This window comes from Diceros bicornis, chromosome 31, assembly GCF_020826845.1.
Source record: "Diceros bicornis minor isolate mBicDic1 chromosome 31, mDicBic1.mat.cur, whole genome shotgun sequence".
Lineage (NCBI taxonomy): Eukaryota > Metazoa > Chordata > Mammalia > Perissodactyla > Rhinocerotidae > Diceros > Diceros bicornis.
In genome coordinates, this window is record NC_080770.1 from 2,848,327 (window position 1) to 2,866,149 (window position 17,823).

General features: G+C 51.9%; 1 protein-coding gene across 1 annotated transcript; it reads left to right on the forward strand.

Moving 5' to 3' along the window:
- IFITM10 (interferon induced transmembrane protein 10) lies at positions 1 to 16,201 on the forward strand. Its single transcript, XM_058527679.1, has 3 exons — positions 1 to 406; positions 1,217 to 1,749; positions 15,562 to 16,201. The coding sequence occupies exons 1-3, from the start codon at positions 1 to 3 to the stop codon at positions 15,709 to 15,711; spliced, it is 1,089 nt and encodes a 362-aa protein (XP_058383662.1). The 3' UTR covers positions 15,712 to 16,201.
- The last annotated feature ends 1,622 nt before the right edge of the window (positions 16,202 to 17,823 follow it).

Sequence of the window (17,823 nt, forward strand, 5' to 3'; positions counted from 1 at the left end):
ATGAGGGAGGGGTCAGGGAGTGGCGTGGGGTCCCTGCAGACGGGGGTGGCGCGGGCACCGGGGTCGGGCGCTGTAGGGGGACCCATCGCTGGCCGGCCCTGCAATTCCCGAGGGTCGCGGCTTCCGGCCGGCGCCCGCGGCCCCCACCGTGCCGGCCAGAGGAGGCGGGGTGGTGGCTGCGCCTGCCGCCGCCGTGAGTCAGGCTTGGGCTGCAGCCGAGCGGCCGGCCTGGCGCTGCGGAGGGAGCGCAGGCAGCAGGGGAGGCAGCGGCGCCGCCAGCCCCGCGCCCCTCCCTGCCCGCCGCCCCGCGCGCTCCCCACATCGAGGTTGAGCTGCTGGGACGCGCAGCGGCGGGACAGACAGCGACCCGCGGGACGGCGGAAGGACGCGCGGACCGAGGCGCAGGGTCTGGCCCGCCCGCCGAGGAGTCACCAGTAGGTGAGAGCGCGCCGTCCGAGCGGCTGCAGCAGACCCGGACCGGGAAGGAGCCGCGGGGCTCGGCCGGAGACCCCTGGCGTGGCGCAGCGCGCGGGCGCCTTGGTGCCTCTTGGAGGAGAGTTCGTTTCGCAGAGCGTCATTGTGCGTCCGTGTGGGGCACGGGGTGGGTGGCTCCCTGCAAGTGCGCGCGCTTGGGGTCCCAGCAACGCTTCGGGCCGGGTTGGGGGCGGGGGCGATGCGCGTGAGTTCGGAGGCCCTGCAGCCACCGTGTTCGTTCTCCGGCGATTGTGTCCGAGCCTGTGTGGCTGTGTGCGTACACGCTGCGTGTCACAGTGCGGGGTTGTTTACCTGGAAGCATCTCTGAGCGCACGGGGTGTGCCCGGGGTCTGGAGAGCCAGGTGGTCGTGTCAGCGGGTGTCGGAGTGCAGGTGCTCCCCAGAGCTCTGCTCGTTCTGACTGCTGAGGCAGTGTCATTGGGGGTCTGTGTGCCCCGTGTGTGCTGGGAGTTTGGGGTGCTGGTGTGCTCTGTTTAGTGTAACAGAGTGTCGGTTGAGGCATTGTTGCGGGAGTGGGGGGTGTTGCTGTTGTGTGTTAGTGGGTGGATGTTTGTGCGCAGATGGCAAAGTGATGAAAAGCCCCCGTTGCTCCTGCCAAGGCTGCTGTGAAGGGCTTTGGCACTGGTGGTGGCTGGGGCTGGCGGGGGAGGCAGGTGGCAGGCTGGCAGCTGGCTGCCTTGTGGGGATTTCCGTCTCCATTGGGGCTGTTTATGGGTCTGCAGGGGAGATGATGCAGGGCACCAAGATGGACCCTGCAGGGTGGGCAGGACCCAGCTCTTTCTTCCTCTCCCCCTCCATCCAGGCCCAGGGCCCCCGCCAGTGCCCAGCTCCGCTGGGAGCCCCAGCCAGCACCACGGACGGCACCCAGGAAGCCCGAGTCCCCCTGGACGGGGCCTTCTGGATTCCGAGGCCCCCGGCAGGTTCGCCCAAGGGCTGCTTTGCCTGTGTGTCCAAACCCCCTGCCCTGCAGGCTCCAGCGGTCCCCGCCCCTGAGCCCTCGGCCTCGCCCCCCATGGCGCCCACTCTGTTCCCCATGGAGTCCAAGAGCAGCAAGACGGACAGCGTGCGGGCCGCCGGCGCCCCCCAGGCCTGCAAGCACCTAGCGGAGAAGAAGACGATGACGAACCCCACGACGGTCATCGAGGTCTACCCAGACACCACCGAGGTGAACGACTACTACCTGTGGTCCATCTTCAACTTCGTCTACCTCAACTTCTGCTGCCTGGGCTTCATCGCCCTGGCCTACTCCCTCAAAGTGAGCAGGGGGCAGGGGGCAGGAGGAGTGGGAGGGCAGGAGGGGTGAGGAGCGTGGGATGGGTGGCAGGAGTAGCAGGGGGCAGGAGGATCGGGGGCTGGCAGGTGGGAGACCTGCTCACGGGATCCAGAGAGACAGGGAGGTTGGCTAGCTCTGGGCTGGCAAGGAGTGGCTGCCCTTCTCCATCCTGAGTTGAGGAAGCTTCCAGGGTATCTTGATAGGGCTCGGGGCCCTCAGGGCCGGGTTCTCTGCACAGCAGGCTTAGTCCGTGGGGTGGGGACACAGGACTCAGTGTCCTGTCCTCTGGCAGGAGACGTGGGAGTTAGGCCTGGACGCAGCTCCTCTGGGGGTACAGGGATGGAGCCAGCCCAGAGATGCAGGGGTCTTGGAGTCCTTCCCCTGCTGACAGAAGGAAGGGTGAAGTCAGGGACCCATGGAGACCTTCTCATCCAAGCCCCTCACAGGGAGCCTGATGCCAGGCAGGCACTCAGAGGGAGGCCACAGCCGACAGGCTCTCTGGTCACCAGGCACTACTCCCTGCCTTCCGTCTCACACGCGGCTTCTAGACAGTCCGTCCCCTGGGGGCTGAGGAGCCCAGGGAGAGAGGTGTAAGCATGTCCTGTAAATCCCTGACCTCACACCCTGAGTGGGTACAACTTCCAAAAGCCCCTCACGGCCAAGAGAGGAGCTGGCCAGGAGCAGAGCAGGGCGCCATCCCCCACGGGCAAAGTGGAGAGAAATGGACGGAGACGGCAGGAGGGAGGCTGTGATCCACTCACATTTGGGGTTGGGAGATCCATGCAAATGTAAGTGTAAGGACCGAAGAGCCCTGGGCTGTGGGAGCCCCAGCAGCAGGAAGAGGGGAGCAGACTCAAGGCCCTGCCCACCGCCTCCCTGACACCCCGGGAAGGCTTGGCTCACCTCTGCCAGATCATCACTGTCCCCAGATTTGAGTGTCCAAGGCCAGGCGCATCTCACTGATAGCAGCTGCCCAGCAAGGTGGGGGCAGAACATAGGGCTGGAGGGAGAGGAGGGGCTGAGCCAGAGAGGCTGGCCCAGGAGGAAAGATGCTTGGACAGCTCTGCTTCTGTGCATCTTTGTGCACGGAGCCCCCCGCCCTGGCATCCACGCCCTGGCCCCCTGGCTTTTCTGTCCTCCTGACTCAGTGTCAGCATCAGCATCACCGAGCGCCATCGGCACCTTCATCTTCAGGCCTGTGTACCAGGGACTGCGCTACCCCATGAGGGAACTGTGTTGTGTGAGTGCGAGTATGCATGTGTGCATGAGTGTGTGCGTGCATATAGTTGTGAGTGTGCATGGGTATGAGTGTGTACATGAATGTGTGCATGCATATAGGTGTGTGTGCATGGGTATGAGTGTGTGCATGCATATAGGGGTGAATGTGCATGGGTATGAGTGTGTACATGAATGTGTGCATGCATATAGGTGTGTGTGCATGGGTATGAGTGTGTGCATGCATATAGGGGTTAATGTGCATGGGTATGAGTGTGTACATGAATGTGTGCATGCATATAGGTGTGAGTGTGCATGGGTATGAGTGTGTGCATATACTTGTGAGTGTGCATGGGTATGAGTGTGTACATGAATGTGTGCATGCGTATAGGTGTGAGTGTGCATGGGTATGAGTGTGTACATGAATGTGTGTATGCGTATAGGTGTGAGTGTGCATGGGTATGGGTGTGTACATGTGTGTGTGCATGAGTGTGTGCATATGTGTGAGTGTATTCTGTGTATAAGTGTGATGTGTGCACAAATGTGTGCATGAGTGTATATAGGTGTGTGTGTAATTGCATGTGTGCATGTGTGGGGGTGTGAGTGTGTGTGTGTGCATGTGAGTGTATTGCATGCGTGCATGAGTGTGTGCATTCATATAGTTGTGAGTTGCATGTTTACAAGTGCACACGTGTGTACATGAGTGTATGTAGGTGTTAGTGTGCACATGAATGTAATTGCATCTGTGTGTGTGCGTGAGTGTGCGTGCATGTAATTGCATGTGTGCATATATGTGTGAGTGGTGTGTGTGTGTGCATGTGTGCCTGTACGTGCATGAGTATGTGTGCATGTGTGTGCTGCAGAGGCAGAAAAGGCAAGGGGTCCCTGGGAATTGGGGAGTGAAGGTCTCCAGGCCAACCACAGCTATGGCTCCACGGGGCCAGTGCCGAGCAGAGAGCACAGTTGCCAAGGCAGCTGGCGGGGCTCTGCCTCCCCTGGTGCCCTCTTGCTGTGTCCTGCCAATGGCCTGTGGACACGGGTCCGGCTGCATGGGCTCCTGGCCGGAAGCTGTCCCCTCCTCCCCTTGGCTTGGCTGTGGGCGGCTGGCTGGCTCGGGGCAGGCCCATCTGGTGCGGGTTGTAGGTAGGTCACGGGTTTCTGAATGGTGCAGGATTTGCGCTGGGGTGGGAGGTGGGTAGGAGTTGGTGCTTCTGAGGGGCAGAAGGGCACTCACTATGTCTCCACCCTGGGGCGGCTCCCCCCTGTCCTCCCCGGGAGGCAGCTGAGGGCAGAAATGCTCGGGGCTTACCTGGGAGGGACATACAAGGTGAGCTGCCTCTGTCCTGGGCAGAGAGGAGGACAGATCGGGCTGGGTCGGGCTCCCGCACCTGGGAATTCATCCATCTGTCCACCCGGCTGCACATCTCCTGGCCGACTGTCCCCCGCACCGTTTGAAGCCAGTCATGAGCACTTCCAAGGGCACCTGATGGACTTGGGCTCAGAAGGTCTTGGCTAAATTCCCAGCTGGGTCCCTTAAGAACAGTGAGCTCTTGACAAGCCACCTCGCTTCACTGAGCCCATTCCTTCATCCGTTCACAAAACAAATGGAAACAAAACAACGTTCAAGTGAGCACACATGAGCAGGGCAGAGGCTGGCATCCAGTGGGTGTGGCCCTGCCTGCCCCCACCTGTCCATCCGCCTCCTCCGCCCACACAGGCGAGTTCAGTTCAGTGCAGGCTGGGTCTGCAGGGCGCAGATGGAAGCCTCATTGGCTCAGTCTAGCGTCTGGGGAAGGAAGGCGCAGACACAGAACACCAATTCTGCATTCATGCAGTCTGAGCCAGCTGCTCATAATGACCACTGGCTCCTCAGTGTTAGCTGGATGAAGACCAGACTCCTCATCTTGGCATTCAAGGCCCGTCGAGATCCATTTTCAACCCCGTTCCTGGCCTCACCAAATGGCCCTGCCCCAGCCACTCTGAGCACATCTAGGTGTGCAACGTGCTGCTACCTCCCTCAGCCTGAGGACTTTTGTAAGATCCCAGTGTCTCTCCTGAGAAGGCTCCACTGACTCCCTCTGGCTGAGCCCCTGTCCCCATCACAGACCTCTCCCCCCGCCCCAGGCACAGCTGCCCACCCCACCAGACCCATCCCTTCATCGTGCTGTCTCAGTGCCCACGGCGGGCTGACCAGCCTAGAGGTCAGAGAACGGTGGGGGAATGGGTGGATGAACAGAGGACACGTGGCAAGATGGAATAAGCACCACAGTGTTTCAGAAAAAGAATGCTTCACTCCCAGTTTGGGGTGAGCTTGGGGTCAGGCGCGGGAGGCTTCTGGGGGAACACAGCATTTTCACTGGGCTTTGAAGGATGGGTGAAGGGACAGGTTGGAGAAAAGAACGTAAACTAGGACATGAAGGTGGGGCTATTTGGGAGGAATAGCGAGGCCCCCATCTTCCTTGGGGAGCAAAAGGTCGTCTTGAAAAGGCAGACTGAGGCCATGCAGTGAAGGATTTGGAAAACCATGTGAGAGGTTTGAATTTCATCATGTGAAAGACATGGAAGGGAAAGATGGGACCAGAGCTATAAAATCTGCAGCCAGTGTGGAGGAAAGGGACAAGAGAAGCCGAGAGGCAGAGAGGAGGTAGGGTCTCGGTGTGGTGGTCCAGGCGAGAGAGCATGAAGCTTGAACTAGGGCAGGGGTGGTGGGCAGGAGAGGAGGTGCAGATGTAATGAGGACATGGCAGCTGCTCGATCTGAGCCCAGAAGGCTGTGAGATCCATCCATCCATCCATCCATCCATCCATCCATCCATCATCCATCATCTACACATCCATCCATCCATCCATCCATCCATCCATCATCCATCATCTACACATCCACCCACCCATTCACCCACCCACACGTTTATCCATCCATCATCCATCCATCCATTCATTCACCATCTATCCATCATCCATCCATCCACCCACCATTCCATCCATTCATCCATCATCCGTCCACCTTCCACCCACCCATCCATCCATCCTCTCTTATCCGTCAATCCATCCTCCTTTATTCCCTTCAGCCCATCCAGATAGCCACCCAATCCTCCTTTCATCTGTGTTTATATCTGTTCATTATGCTGCCTCCTCCCTTTCTCCTCATCCCATCCCCACCTATCTTATACATCAATTCGCTTAACTATTCATCTAACCTCGTTTTCTCAGTAACTTTCTCCATTTTACTCACCAACTCTACCTGTCAATCATCCATCCATCCTCTGACCCAATGAGGCAATACATCTATTCATCCTGCAAGCCATCCACCATCCCTTCTTTTCGCTGTTCCTCCAGCTGAACCGCATTCATCCATTCATCACGTATCTTTATTCACACTCATCTTTACCCTTTTCCACCCTGTTACCCCTCAACTCATCCCATCCATCCATGTAATCTATCCACTATCATTTTTTCTATTTTCTCTCCCTTTTCATCCAGCTGTGTATCCAACTACTCATGTATCCATTTATCCACATTCTTCCCTTCCCTTCCCTTTTTCCTTTCCCTCCCTTCCTTCCACCCCACAGGCTGAATTCATTAATTTACTCATCCATCCATCCATCCATCCATCCATCCATCCATCCATCCTTCTATCCATCAATCCATCCTTTCATCTCTCCATCTGTGCTCACTAAATCCATGGATTTCATTCATCCATAACCTACCTGCCCACACAGTCATCCATTTTTTTCATCTTGAATCTATTCATACTTTCACCTATCTTTTCATCTGTCTATCCACTTTCCTTTCCTCCCACCTTCCCTCCTAATCCCCTTTGCCTTTTAAGCTCATCACAGAATATCATCCATCAACACACCAAGTCATTCATCCATACCCGACACATCAACCACATACCCATTCATCTTTCCACCCTTCTATAGGTCTTTTTATACATCTCTCCTTCCTTCCTTCTTCTTATTTTTCCCTTCTTCCCATAATTTCCCCCCCCAATGATTCATCCACCCAACTACTCACCTACTAAGTATTCCTCCATTCTTCTATCTTCCCTCCCTCCTTCTATCTGTCCCTTCCACCTTCTGTGTATCCCACTTAGCCATTTACACCCAATTGTTCGTGGTGGCTCTGGTTCACAGCATGGGTTTGAGTCCTGAGACTTTAATTGGGTAACTACATCTATCTGTGCCTAATTTTCCTCCTTGTAAAGATGGAGATGTACCTACCTCAAAGTGTTGTTGAGAGGATTAACTGAGTTAATACCTGTTAGCACAGTACCATGCCCATAGTCATTTCTTTTATTATTATTTCATAATCCATTCTCATTCTCCCTTCTTACCTCCATCACCTCTACCCATTCACCTGCCCTGTGTATGATTTTACCCAGTCATCCGTCCATTGATCCATGTACCCATCAACTTCATTCACACATTCATCCTTTTCCCAGCTATATGTCTCTTTAACCATCTTCCCACCTTCTATTTCCTCTTCCCTCTCTTCTTTCCTCCCTTACTCACTTTTACTTTCTCATCCATCAATTTATTAATCCACATATTGATGAAAATAAATCTATCTACCCTTTCTTCTTCCCAACTTTCCCATTGTTTTTCCCATTTACCCAACTGTCTGTCTCCTATTCCTTGTACCCCATTTCCTCCTCATATCCATTGATTATTCTTTCTTCCATAACTTTTACCCATCAATATACTCTACTTATTAGTTTATCCAGTCATCCATTCATCCATCCATAATACACCCACCTTCTGACCTTTCCTTTTTCTTTTCTTCTATCCGTTTATCCACCCCATACACTCTTCTAGCCTCCTATTAATCCCTCTATGCACACACTGTCACCCTATTCCTTCAGCTATCCCCCCACCTGTCCACCTGATCCATCCACCATCTCTTTCTATCTAGTTTACCCACATGCCCATCGTGGATTTGTTTAATCTCCTCTTTTCTTCTCTCCTGTCTCTCTTCACCCACCTCCAACCATCAATTCACCCTCTATCTATATATTCATCCATCTTCCCTCACTTTGATTATCATGCGTGTCTTCCCTCTTTCTCTTCCTCCCTACTAACACATTTGTAACCATCATATGCATTCATTAATCTGTTTAGTCAGTCACCTAATCATTGATTCATTCATATTTCCCAGTGTCCTTCCATTATCCATCCACTTATTACACATGCAATAAATAATTGTCCAATGCCTGAGTGACAAGCAACACACAGTCCCTGCCCCTAAGGGGCTTACATTCTGATAGGGTGTCATATAGTAATAAAACTCACAGTTATGCATGTCAGTTATGAAGAATAAAGGAGGCATCATCAAGGAGATGTGGGGGTGCTGTTTTATATAGGGTGATCGAGGAAGGCCTCTTTGATGAGATGATATTTGAGTGTAAGCCTGAATTAATTCATGCAATAGCCATAAGTACATCTGGGGAAGTTTATTCCAGGAAGAGGGAGCAGGCATTGCAAAATCCCTGAGGCAAAGTCAGGTTCAGGGGGGCTGGTATGGCTGGAAAAGGCTGGGTAGGGGCATAGGAGATTGGGCCAGAGAGGTACCTAAGGGGCCAGGCCATGTACATCTTGTAAGCCACAGTGAGGATGTTGTTTTAAGTGAAATGGGACATCTTTGAAGAATTTTAAACAGGGTCAATATTATGTGGCTTACATTTAAAAGGATTACCCTTACTGTGTGGAGAATAGACTATAAGGATGCAAAGTGATGGAGGACTGGGGCTGGGAGACCAAATCGAAGGTTGTTGTGTTTGGTAAGTCTTGGATCAGAGTGACAGGAGTGGAGAGCTAAAAGCTGGTCATATCTTTTGAAGGAAAAATCAATTATTCTGATGGATTGGACATAGGGTGTGGGAAAATAGGGAAGATCCAAAGATAAGTCCGAGGATTTCATCTTATTAATCGAAAGCATGGAGGTGCCCCTTAGAGATGAGCAAGACTGTGGGAGGAACAGATTTGTGAGGAAAATACCTTCTCTCACCTAGTCTACCCACCAATGCATGCACGTGGGCTGCCACCTTTTCAACTATGTACCCATCCATTTTCTCTCCATCAGATCATGTATTTGTCTTGTTTCCTTCTGCCATTTCACTTCTATACTCAACCATCCCTATATTCATTCATCCTTTTGTTGACCAAATTCATATTTCTACACATTCATCATCTGTCTTTTCTTTCTTCTTGCTTTCCTTCCACTATCTACCCACAACCTCATCCATTAGTCTGTTCATCTCTCCATCCACCCAACTGTCCATCTAATCTTCTTTTCTTCCCTGACTTCATCCATTTCTCCCCTTATTCATTAATAGTAATAGTACTAGTAACAACAAGCCAGCAAATAACAATAACCACAAACCAATAACAAATATTTATTGAGCTCTTTGTATATTCTAGATCTGTTCTAAACACTCCCTGTTATTTAATTTAATTTAATATTTTATTTAATAACCAAAACTCTATGAAATACATGCAGTTAATATCCTTGTTTACAGATGAGGGAACCGAGGTACAGAGCTACAAAGTAACTTCCCTATAAGGTCACCATCAAGTTTGTTTCTCCAGCCCTTGGTTCTAATTGCTGCACTCTTCGTCCTCCTTCTATCTGTTCATCCACTCGTCGTCTCTTCCTCTCTTCTTCCATTTTCCTGCACCTTCTATCTGTCTCTCAGTTCATTCATTTATCCATCCAAGTGTACATCTTTCCTCTCTACCTGCTCCATTCTTTCTGTCTATCTTCCTACCCCTTCTATCAATAGTCTTATCATTCATCCATTGAAACTTCTATTCATCCACCCTTCTTCTCTCTCTCTTTTTTCCTTCTCACAACCATGAATCCACCCGCCCCACCATCCATCCCATCGTCCATCTGACCATCAATCCATTTCCATCTCTCCATCTCTTCCTTTCATTTATTCATGCTTCCTATTCATTCACCTCCAAGTTGAGTTGCCCATTCATCCATTTATGTATTATCTCTCCCTTTTCTTTATATCTCTTTCTTCCAATAATGTATTATATCCATCCATGTAGTCAGCCATTGAACCAGTATCAATTCATCTATCCACCCATCTACCCATCCTCCCTCCCTTTCTTTCACGCACTGTCAATCTACCCATCCCATGAATTTACACATTCATAAAAGAACTGTCCATCCATTTATCCATCTGCAAATCCTCCCATTTTCCTCCCTTTCCTTGCTTCCATTGACTTACCCAATCATCTGACCATCAGTCTGTCCACCCGCCTGCCCTCCTCCCCTCCTTTTTGCCCACCCGACATCATCCACCACCTCTCCACGCACACTGCCATGCATCCATTTATCCACTCCATTCCTCCATGTTCTACTTTGTTCCTCCTACCTTTCAGCCTGTTTCACCCACACACCATTCTTCCCCTCCTTTTGTCTTCCTTCACTTTTCTCAGGCTCTTTCCCAAGTTGCATCTTGCTTCTCTGATCTTTTAACATTTTACGATTAGCTGAGCTCCGGGACTCAGTCCTTGGTCCTCTTCTTTTTTTTGTCTACACTCACTCCTCGGTGTTCCCATCCAGTCTCGTGGCTTTAAGTACCATCTTTATGCTGATGCCTCCGAAGTTGATATCCCTGTCCTATACCTTGTCCCTGAACTCCAGACTCATATAAAACCCACCTACTCAAAATGTCTAGCTATATGTCTAGAAGACATTTCTGGCTTAACATGTCAGAAATTAGCCTACTGAACCACCACCAAACATACTCCTTCTGGAGTCCTCTACAACTCCCTTGTTTCAGTTGATCAAACCAGAAAGCCTTGAAATCATCTCAAATTCCACTCTTTTTTTTGTTTCACTCAACATCTGATCTAAGCAAATGCCGTCAGCTCTATCTTCCAAATATATCCACAAACGGATCAGATCTTACTACCATCGCTGCTACCGCCCTGGTCCAAACCACCCCATCGCTCACCCGGACTATTCAACCCCTTCAACCTATTCTTTACAGCAGCCAGAATTACCATGTTAAAATATGTCAGATCATGTCATCTTCTTTCTGCTGCAAAGCCCTACACGATCTGCTCCTTGACAATTTCCTCCCTGACCTTAAGCCCCCTTCCCCTTCAGATTCCTGCTCCCCCAACACTGGTCCCTAGTTGGTTATTCCCCAGAACACCAGCACATCCCCACCTCAGAACTTTGTGCTCCGCAACGTGCTTTCCCCAGAGAGAAACATATGATGGAATCTCACATATTTCTGGGCTTTACTCAAATATCCCCCAATCACTGGGTTCTTTCCTGAGCTTTACTCCAGCTAAGACTACACTTCCTGCAATGATCTCCAGTCCCTTATCCCCTTCAGTTTTCCTCTTAGCACATTTAACACATTATATATGTTACAGATTAATCGTGTTTATTTTTTGTATCTTCTCCCTACAATGTCAGCTCCATGAGGACAAGGACTTTGACGTGTTCCCTGCTATAGGACCTAGAACAGACACTACGCAGAGCAGGCACTGAATAAAGATTGATTGATTGGTTGAGTTCATGAATCTCTCCACCTACCATGCATTGGTCTACACTACAATCTGTCCAATAACTCTCCCTCCTTTCCATTTGTCTACCTGTCCCACTCACCTAACATAATTCATATATCCATCTATCCAACCTGTTCCTTCCATTTGACGCACATCTATATGTCCATCTATGCACCTTTCCCACCAACCCAGCATATATTCACATATCCATTATCTGCGTATCCCAATAATCCAGCCTATATTTCTAAATCCATCTACCCACCCGTCCCACCCACCCAACGTACACTTATGTATTCACCTGTCCAAACTATCCAGCATATGTTCATAAATTCATCTGTCTGCCTATCCCACCCATCCAACATACATCCCTATAGCCCCCTATGTACCTGTTCCAACTGTGCAACATACTTTCATGTATCCATCTATCCACCTGTCCACCTATCCAGCATACATTCATATATCCATCAATCCACCTGTCCCACCCATCTAGTGTACATTTATATATCCATCTAACTACCTGTTCCACCCATTCAGCATCCATTCTCAGATATCCATCTGTTTGTCTGTCCTGTCTGTCGAGCATGCTGAAAGTGTATGCATAGATATGAAACATACCATCTATGCACCTGTCCCACCCATCCAGCGTACATTCCTGTATCCATCCAGCTTTCCCTCCCATCCGGCACAAATTCCTATGCCCATTTCTCTGTCTGTCCCATGCATCCAGTGTACATCCATATATCCTTCCTTCTCACCAGCCGTCCACCTTCACAGTCATCCAGTCGCCTCTTCATTTCTCCTCTCCCCTTATCTCCTCTACAACCAGCCACTGTTCCCCATCCATTCAGTAACCCATCTGCCTGCCAGCTTTCCTCCCTCCACTCATCCGTACACTTGAAACACCCCACTGCTCTATCATTCCTTTCCTCATTCCAAGGATCCAACAAAGAAATCATGACAGAGGGTTTATTTTAGGAATTCAGGATTGTTTTAACTTGAGAAAATCAATGAGGACAATTCACTACATTAATGACTTAGTGGAGAAATATGTTTGTCTCATGGGAACTTTTAAATACAATAATGTACCTCTGATAGTAAAGTGAACATCATCCTTAGTAGTGGATTTTGAGATCAAGACTGAGACCAGGCTGCCTCTACCATCACAGCTGTTAGCATTGTTCTGGAAGTCTTTGCCTCCATTATGTAAGAGCTTACTTTGGACCAAATGCTATGCTAATGCTTTATGTCCACCAACTCATTAATTCCCTTCAACACCCCTCTGAGGTAGGCGGTATTGTCATCTTCATGTTACAGAGGAGAATACTTGCCTAAGGTCATGCAACTGGTAATGGGCAAAATTTGGATTCAGTTCCAGGCAGTGTGTCTCCAGCATCTGTTCCCATAACCACTGTGCTGGGAATAAGGACTGGATGCAAGAGAGAGAACTGTTATCATTGCAGCAGATGTGATTTATCACAGGGAAGATGTGGTCAGTTATCACAGTTGATTAATACAGTAGTTTAGCTGGGTACAAAATAAATCTACAAAAGTCAGTTGAATTTTTCTACACTAGCAAAAATCAATTAGAAATGTAGTTTTAGACATCACTTACACTACAGTAATAACCATATAGACTGAAACTAAATCTAACGAAAGATATAATAGCTCTTTCTGGAGAAAATTGTAATACTTTATTTTAATAAAGACATCAAATAAGACCTTAAATAAGTGGATGATACATCATGTGCTCAGAAAGGAAGATAAAATTCAGTGAAGACGTCAGTTCTTTCCAAAATCACTAGAATACAAATTTCACAAGGGCGTGGGCTCTCTCCTTCCCTCCTTCCCGTCCCTGGTTCCTCAACTCCTGCTTCTTTCCTCTCCTATCCGGTTTACCCATTCTGTACGGTCCGCCTTCCAAGTCAGCCACCTTTTCCCTCCCTTTCCCAATCCCTTCTGCTTGTCTTCCCACTCCCCTCCCCTCAATCCCCTCCCCATGCCTCCCCTCCCCTCCACTGCGTTCCATTCCACTCCACTTTATTCCCCTCTACTCCAATCCACTCCACTCTCCTCCCCTCCCCATACCTCCCCTCCCCTCACTCCCCTCCCCTCACTCCCCTCCCCATGCCTCCCTTCCCCTCCACTGTACTCCACTCCCCTCCCCTCCACTGCGTTGCATTCCACTCCACTTTGTTCCCCTCTACTCCAATCCACTCCACTCCCCTCCCCTCCCCATACCTCTCCTCCCCTCACTCCCCTCCCCTCACTCCCCTCCCCATGCCTCCCCTCCTCTCCACTGTACTCCCTTCCCCTCCCGTCCACTGCGTTCCATTCCACTCCACTTTATTCCCCTCTACTCCAATCCACTCCACTCCCCTCCCCTCCCCATACCTCCCCTCCCCTCACTCCCCTCCCCTCACTCCCCTCCCCATGCCTCCCCTCCCCTCCACTGTACTCCACTCCCCTCCCCTCCCCATACCTCCCCTCACTCCCCTCCCCTCCACTGTACTCCACTCCCCTCCCCTCCGCTGCATTCCATTCCACTCCACTTTATTCCCCTCTACTCCCATCCCCTCCATTCCACTCCACTTCCCTCCCTTCCCCATCCCTCCCCTCCCCTCACTCCCCTCCCTCCTTCCCTTCCTCACTCCCTCCGTCCACTGCTGCATGTCCACCTCTTCATCTTCTTTCTTCTCTCCCTTCCCTTTATTCCTTCCACATTCTGCCTCCTCCATCCATCCACCCACAGGAAATCCATCCACCCAGTCACATTCCCGTCCTTCTGCCCACCTATGTACCCCCTACATAGCTACCCATCTGTTCTCCCGGTCATCCGTTCTTCCTCTTCTGGCCTCCCGTCCATCTGCCTAACCCACCCACTGGGCAAGCCAGACATCAGCGAATCCAAACATCTGTGTTCACCTTTCTTCCTTCAGCCCAGCCCCCTGCCTTTGTTCATTCGTCCACCACCTTCTACTAAGGCAAAGACTTTCTCTTCCTCTCTCTCTTCGTCTCTCTCCTTTCTCCTTCTCTTCCTCCCCCTAGGCTTTGCTCTCTGCTTGTAGCATGCTCAGACCTGCACTTCTTTGGACTCTGAGGAGAGAGTGCTGAGGAGAGGGAAATCCTAAGACTTACCCTGGGTGACGGTGGCATGCTCCTCAGAGACATGTCTTCACAACTGGAGAATCTTGGAAATGGGTCCACCTCTGTCCACTGTCTCCCCAGGACTTCCTTGACTCCAACCATCTCCCTTCATCTTAATATCTCTTCCCAGAGACCGCGGGACTGCCACCTGTCCTGTCTAGGCATGCCGTCCATCTGAGGGAATCCAGTTAAACTTAATTAGGTGAGACCAATCAAATTAGGACACACTTGTGTTGCTCTGTCATCACATCCTATAACTCTCTCTGAGACCAACTTCCTCTTTTATTTGATCTATGGTTTTTCTAGCTTTATTGAGATATAATTGACATATAACATTGTATAAGTTTAAGGGGTACAAAGTGATGATTTAATATACATATATGTTGTGAAATTATTTCCACAATAGGGTTAGTTAACACCTCCATCACCTCACATAATTATCTTTTTTTTTTTTTGGTGGTAAGAATACTTAAGATCTGTCTTAACAACTTTCAAGTATACAATGCAGTATTATTAACAATCTGTTTTATTTTAAATAATTTCAGACACAGAAAAGTTGCAAAAAAAAAGAAAACACAAAGAATTCCTGAACACTCTTCCCCTAGATGTCCCAGATATTATAATTTTACCACGTTCGCCGTTTCCTTCCCTCTCTCTATACATAACATATTTACTTAATAAACTGTTTGAGAGTAAGTTTCAGACGTGATGTCCCCATGCCCCTCGGCCGTTCAGTGTGTTCCCCCACGGCAAGGACATTCTCTTACAGAACCACAGTACGGTTGTCAGGGTTGGGCACTGATGTGGGCTTGGTGCTGTTCTCTGACATGCTGTTCCCTCGCGCCGTCCCACCTGGCCCCTCGGCTCTGGCCGCTGGTCTCACCTCCTCTTTCTGGCTTCAGGTTCGGGACAAGAAGCTTCTCAATGACCTGAACGGAGCGGTGGAAGATGCCAAGACAGCCCGGCTATTCAACATCACCAGCTCCGCCCTGGCGGCCTCCTGCCTCATCCTAGTCTTCATCTTCCTGCGGTACCCGCTGACCGACTACTGAGGCCCCGACACGCACCGCCGGCTGTGGAGACACAGAGCTGAGACCGGTTCATTTTCATAATGGACACGAGGCTGGATGCTGCGCGGTTGGGGGAGAGCAGGGCATCTGCCCTGGGGGCCCCCTGAGGCTGTGAACTGGGCACAAGGCCATCAGAAGCTCCGTACAGTAAGAGGGCAGTGAGCTTCGTGCTGGCCCACCCCTCTGCCTCCTGGCCCTCTGCCTGGCCTGTTTCTGGGGTGCATGGGTTTCTTCCTGTGCTGCTGCACCCCAGCTTCCAGTAGCTGCCCTCCCTACCCTCCTGTGCCCCCGCCCACGCTCCTGGCGCCCCTCAGACCTCACCCCCAGCAAGAAGGGCTTCTGTGGGAGCTTCCCAGGATGGGCCGGCTGCCAGCATCTGGGGACTCACTCTGTCCTTCCCAACCCTGCCTCCTCCATGCTGTGACCCTGCTCAGAGCTCTTGTATCTGTGAACTTTCAATAAAATACCTGTCTAGCTCTGGCCCAGCCTTCTATCCCCTGCCTGCACAGGACACAGGGAATCTGGAGGTTTGGGGAATCCCATTCAGGCACTGTCTCGCGGTCCAGGGCCCCCCGTGCTCATTCCAGCTGACTTCGCCAGGGAAAGTTTGCTCTGTAACCCAGGCGGTCTTCTGCCCGCGGTGCAAGGCGGGACTGAGGGGGGCTTTTGGCAGAGGGTACCCCAAACACGAGTCCCCTTGAGGATCGGGCACCTCCTTGGAGAGGAAGGAAGGGAGTGGATGCCACATGAGCACAGCTGCCCACGGCCGCGAGTTAGAGCCAGGAAAGCCACCGCATTCCCCAGAAAGGAGTGTTGGGGGGAGACGCAGCGCCCTGGCCAATCCCTGTCCATCTCAGGGGGCCTGGGGCCTGGGAAGCTTCTTCAGCCTCACTGCTGCCCGATTTCTCGTCTGTGAAATAGGCAAACGGACTTCCCATTTCTCAGAATTGCCGTGAAGATCAATGGAGGGCAAAACATGGCAGCAGCTGAAGCTTGCCGCTGCAGAGTCAGGATCAGACCCGCGGGCTGGGGGCATGTGCCGGGGACCGGGGCTGAGGCACTAGCAGAGACCAGCTCAGCTGTGGAGCTCGTGGCCCAGCGGGGGACGGTCAGTCTCTGAAAACGAGTCTGATGAGCGTTAATATAGGAAAAGTGCAGGGCTTCCTGGGACGGAGGGGGGCAGAGTGGGGACGTTAAGCTGAAGGAGGGGCAGGGGAGCTGCCGAGAAGGCACAGGCGGTGGGGCCTGTGTGCAGAGCCTGCAGTGGAAGGGCCGTGGCTGGTCGGGGAAACCGAGGGAAGTTCTGTGCAGCTCAGGTGCAGAGGGAAGGACTTTGTGTCCCATCGGAAGGGCCTCAGACTGTACCCCAGGGCCTAGGAATGTGCTTAGCGGGGGAGAGGCCTGGTGTGCTTTGTGGATTTGGAAGATGGTGTTGCCCGGAGCATCAGGGCCAGCTTGGAGGGGACAAGAGTGGACAGAGGCTGTTGCCAGCAGCGGGAACGGTGGAGTGTGGGCTGGAGGCTGGTGGGAGGAGGTGCAGAGGGAGGGTGCAGAGGAGGGCATCTGGCGGATTCTCAGGCGTAAAGCTTGATAGAATTTGATGACGGACTGGAGGCGAGTGAGGAGGAGCTGGGAAGGACTCCTGTATCTCTGACTTGGATGGCTGGGTAGGCAGTTAGGGCCGTGGATTAAGACTGAAACTGGGGCAGGGGACCGTGGGGACTCTGAGATGCCCAGTGGAGAAGAGGACAGAAGAGCACCTGGGAGACTCTGCAGGGAGCCTGGGTGGCCCGAGCAGTGCTGATCCTGGACCAGAGGAACACCACCACTCACAGGGGCTGGCGGGAAGGAGGGGCGTCCAAATGGGAAAGTGCATGGGCCACGGAGGAGCCTGTGGGCCACGGAGGAGCCTGTGGGGCGTGGGGGAGAGCGTGGCGCGTGGCAGAGCCTGTGGGGCGTGGGGGAGAGCGTGGTGCATGAGGGAGAGCGTGGCGCGTGGGGGAGAGCGTGGCGCGTGGGGGAGAGCGTGGCGCGTGGGGGAGAGCGTGGCGCCTGGGGGAGCTGTGGCCATGGAGGAGACCATGGGGCATGGAG

What these genes read in the sequence shown, in the direction of transcription:
- IFITM10 (XM_058527679.1), top strand. Translation starts at nt 1, where the DNA reads ATGAGGGAGGGGTCAGGGAGTGGCGTGGGGTCCCTGCAGACGGGGGTG. An exon ending in CGCGCGGACCGAGGCGCAGG is followed by an intron (nt 407 to 1,216) that starts GTCTGGCCCGCC and finishes ATGGGTCTGCAG; the next exon opens with GGGAGATGATGCAGGGCACC. An exon ending in CCCTGGCCTACTCCCTCAAA is followed by an intron (nt 1,750 to 15,561) that starts GTGAGCAGGGGG and finishes TTCTGGCTTCAG; the next exon opens with GTTCGGGACAAGAAGCTTCT.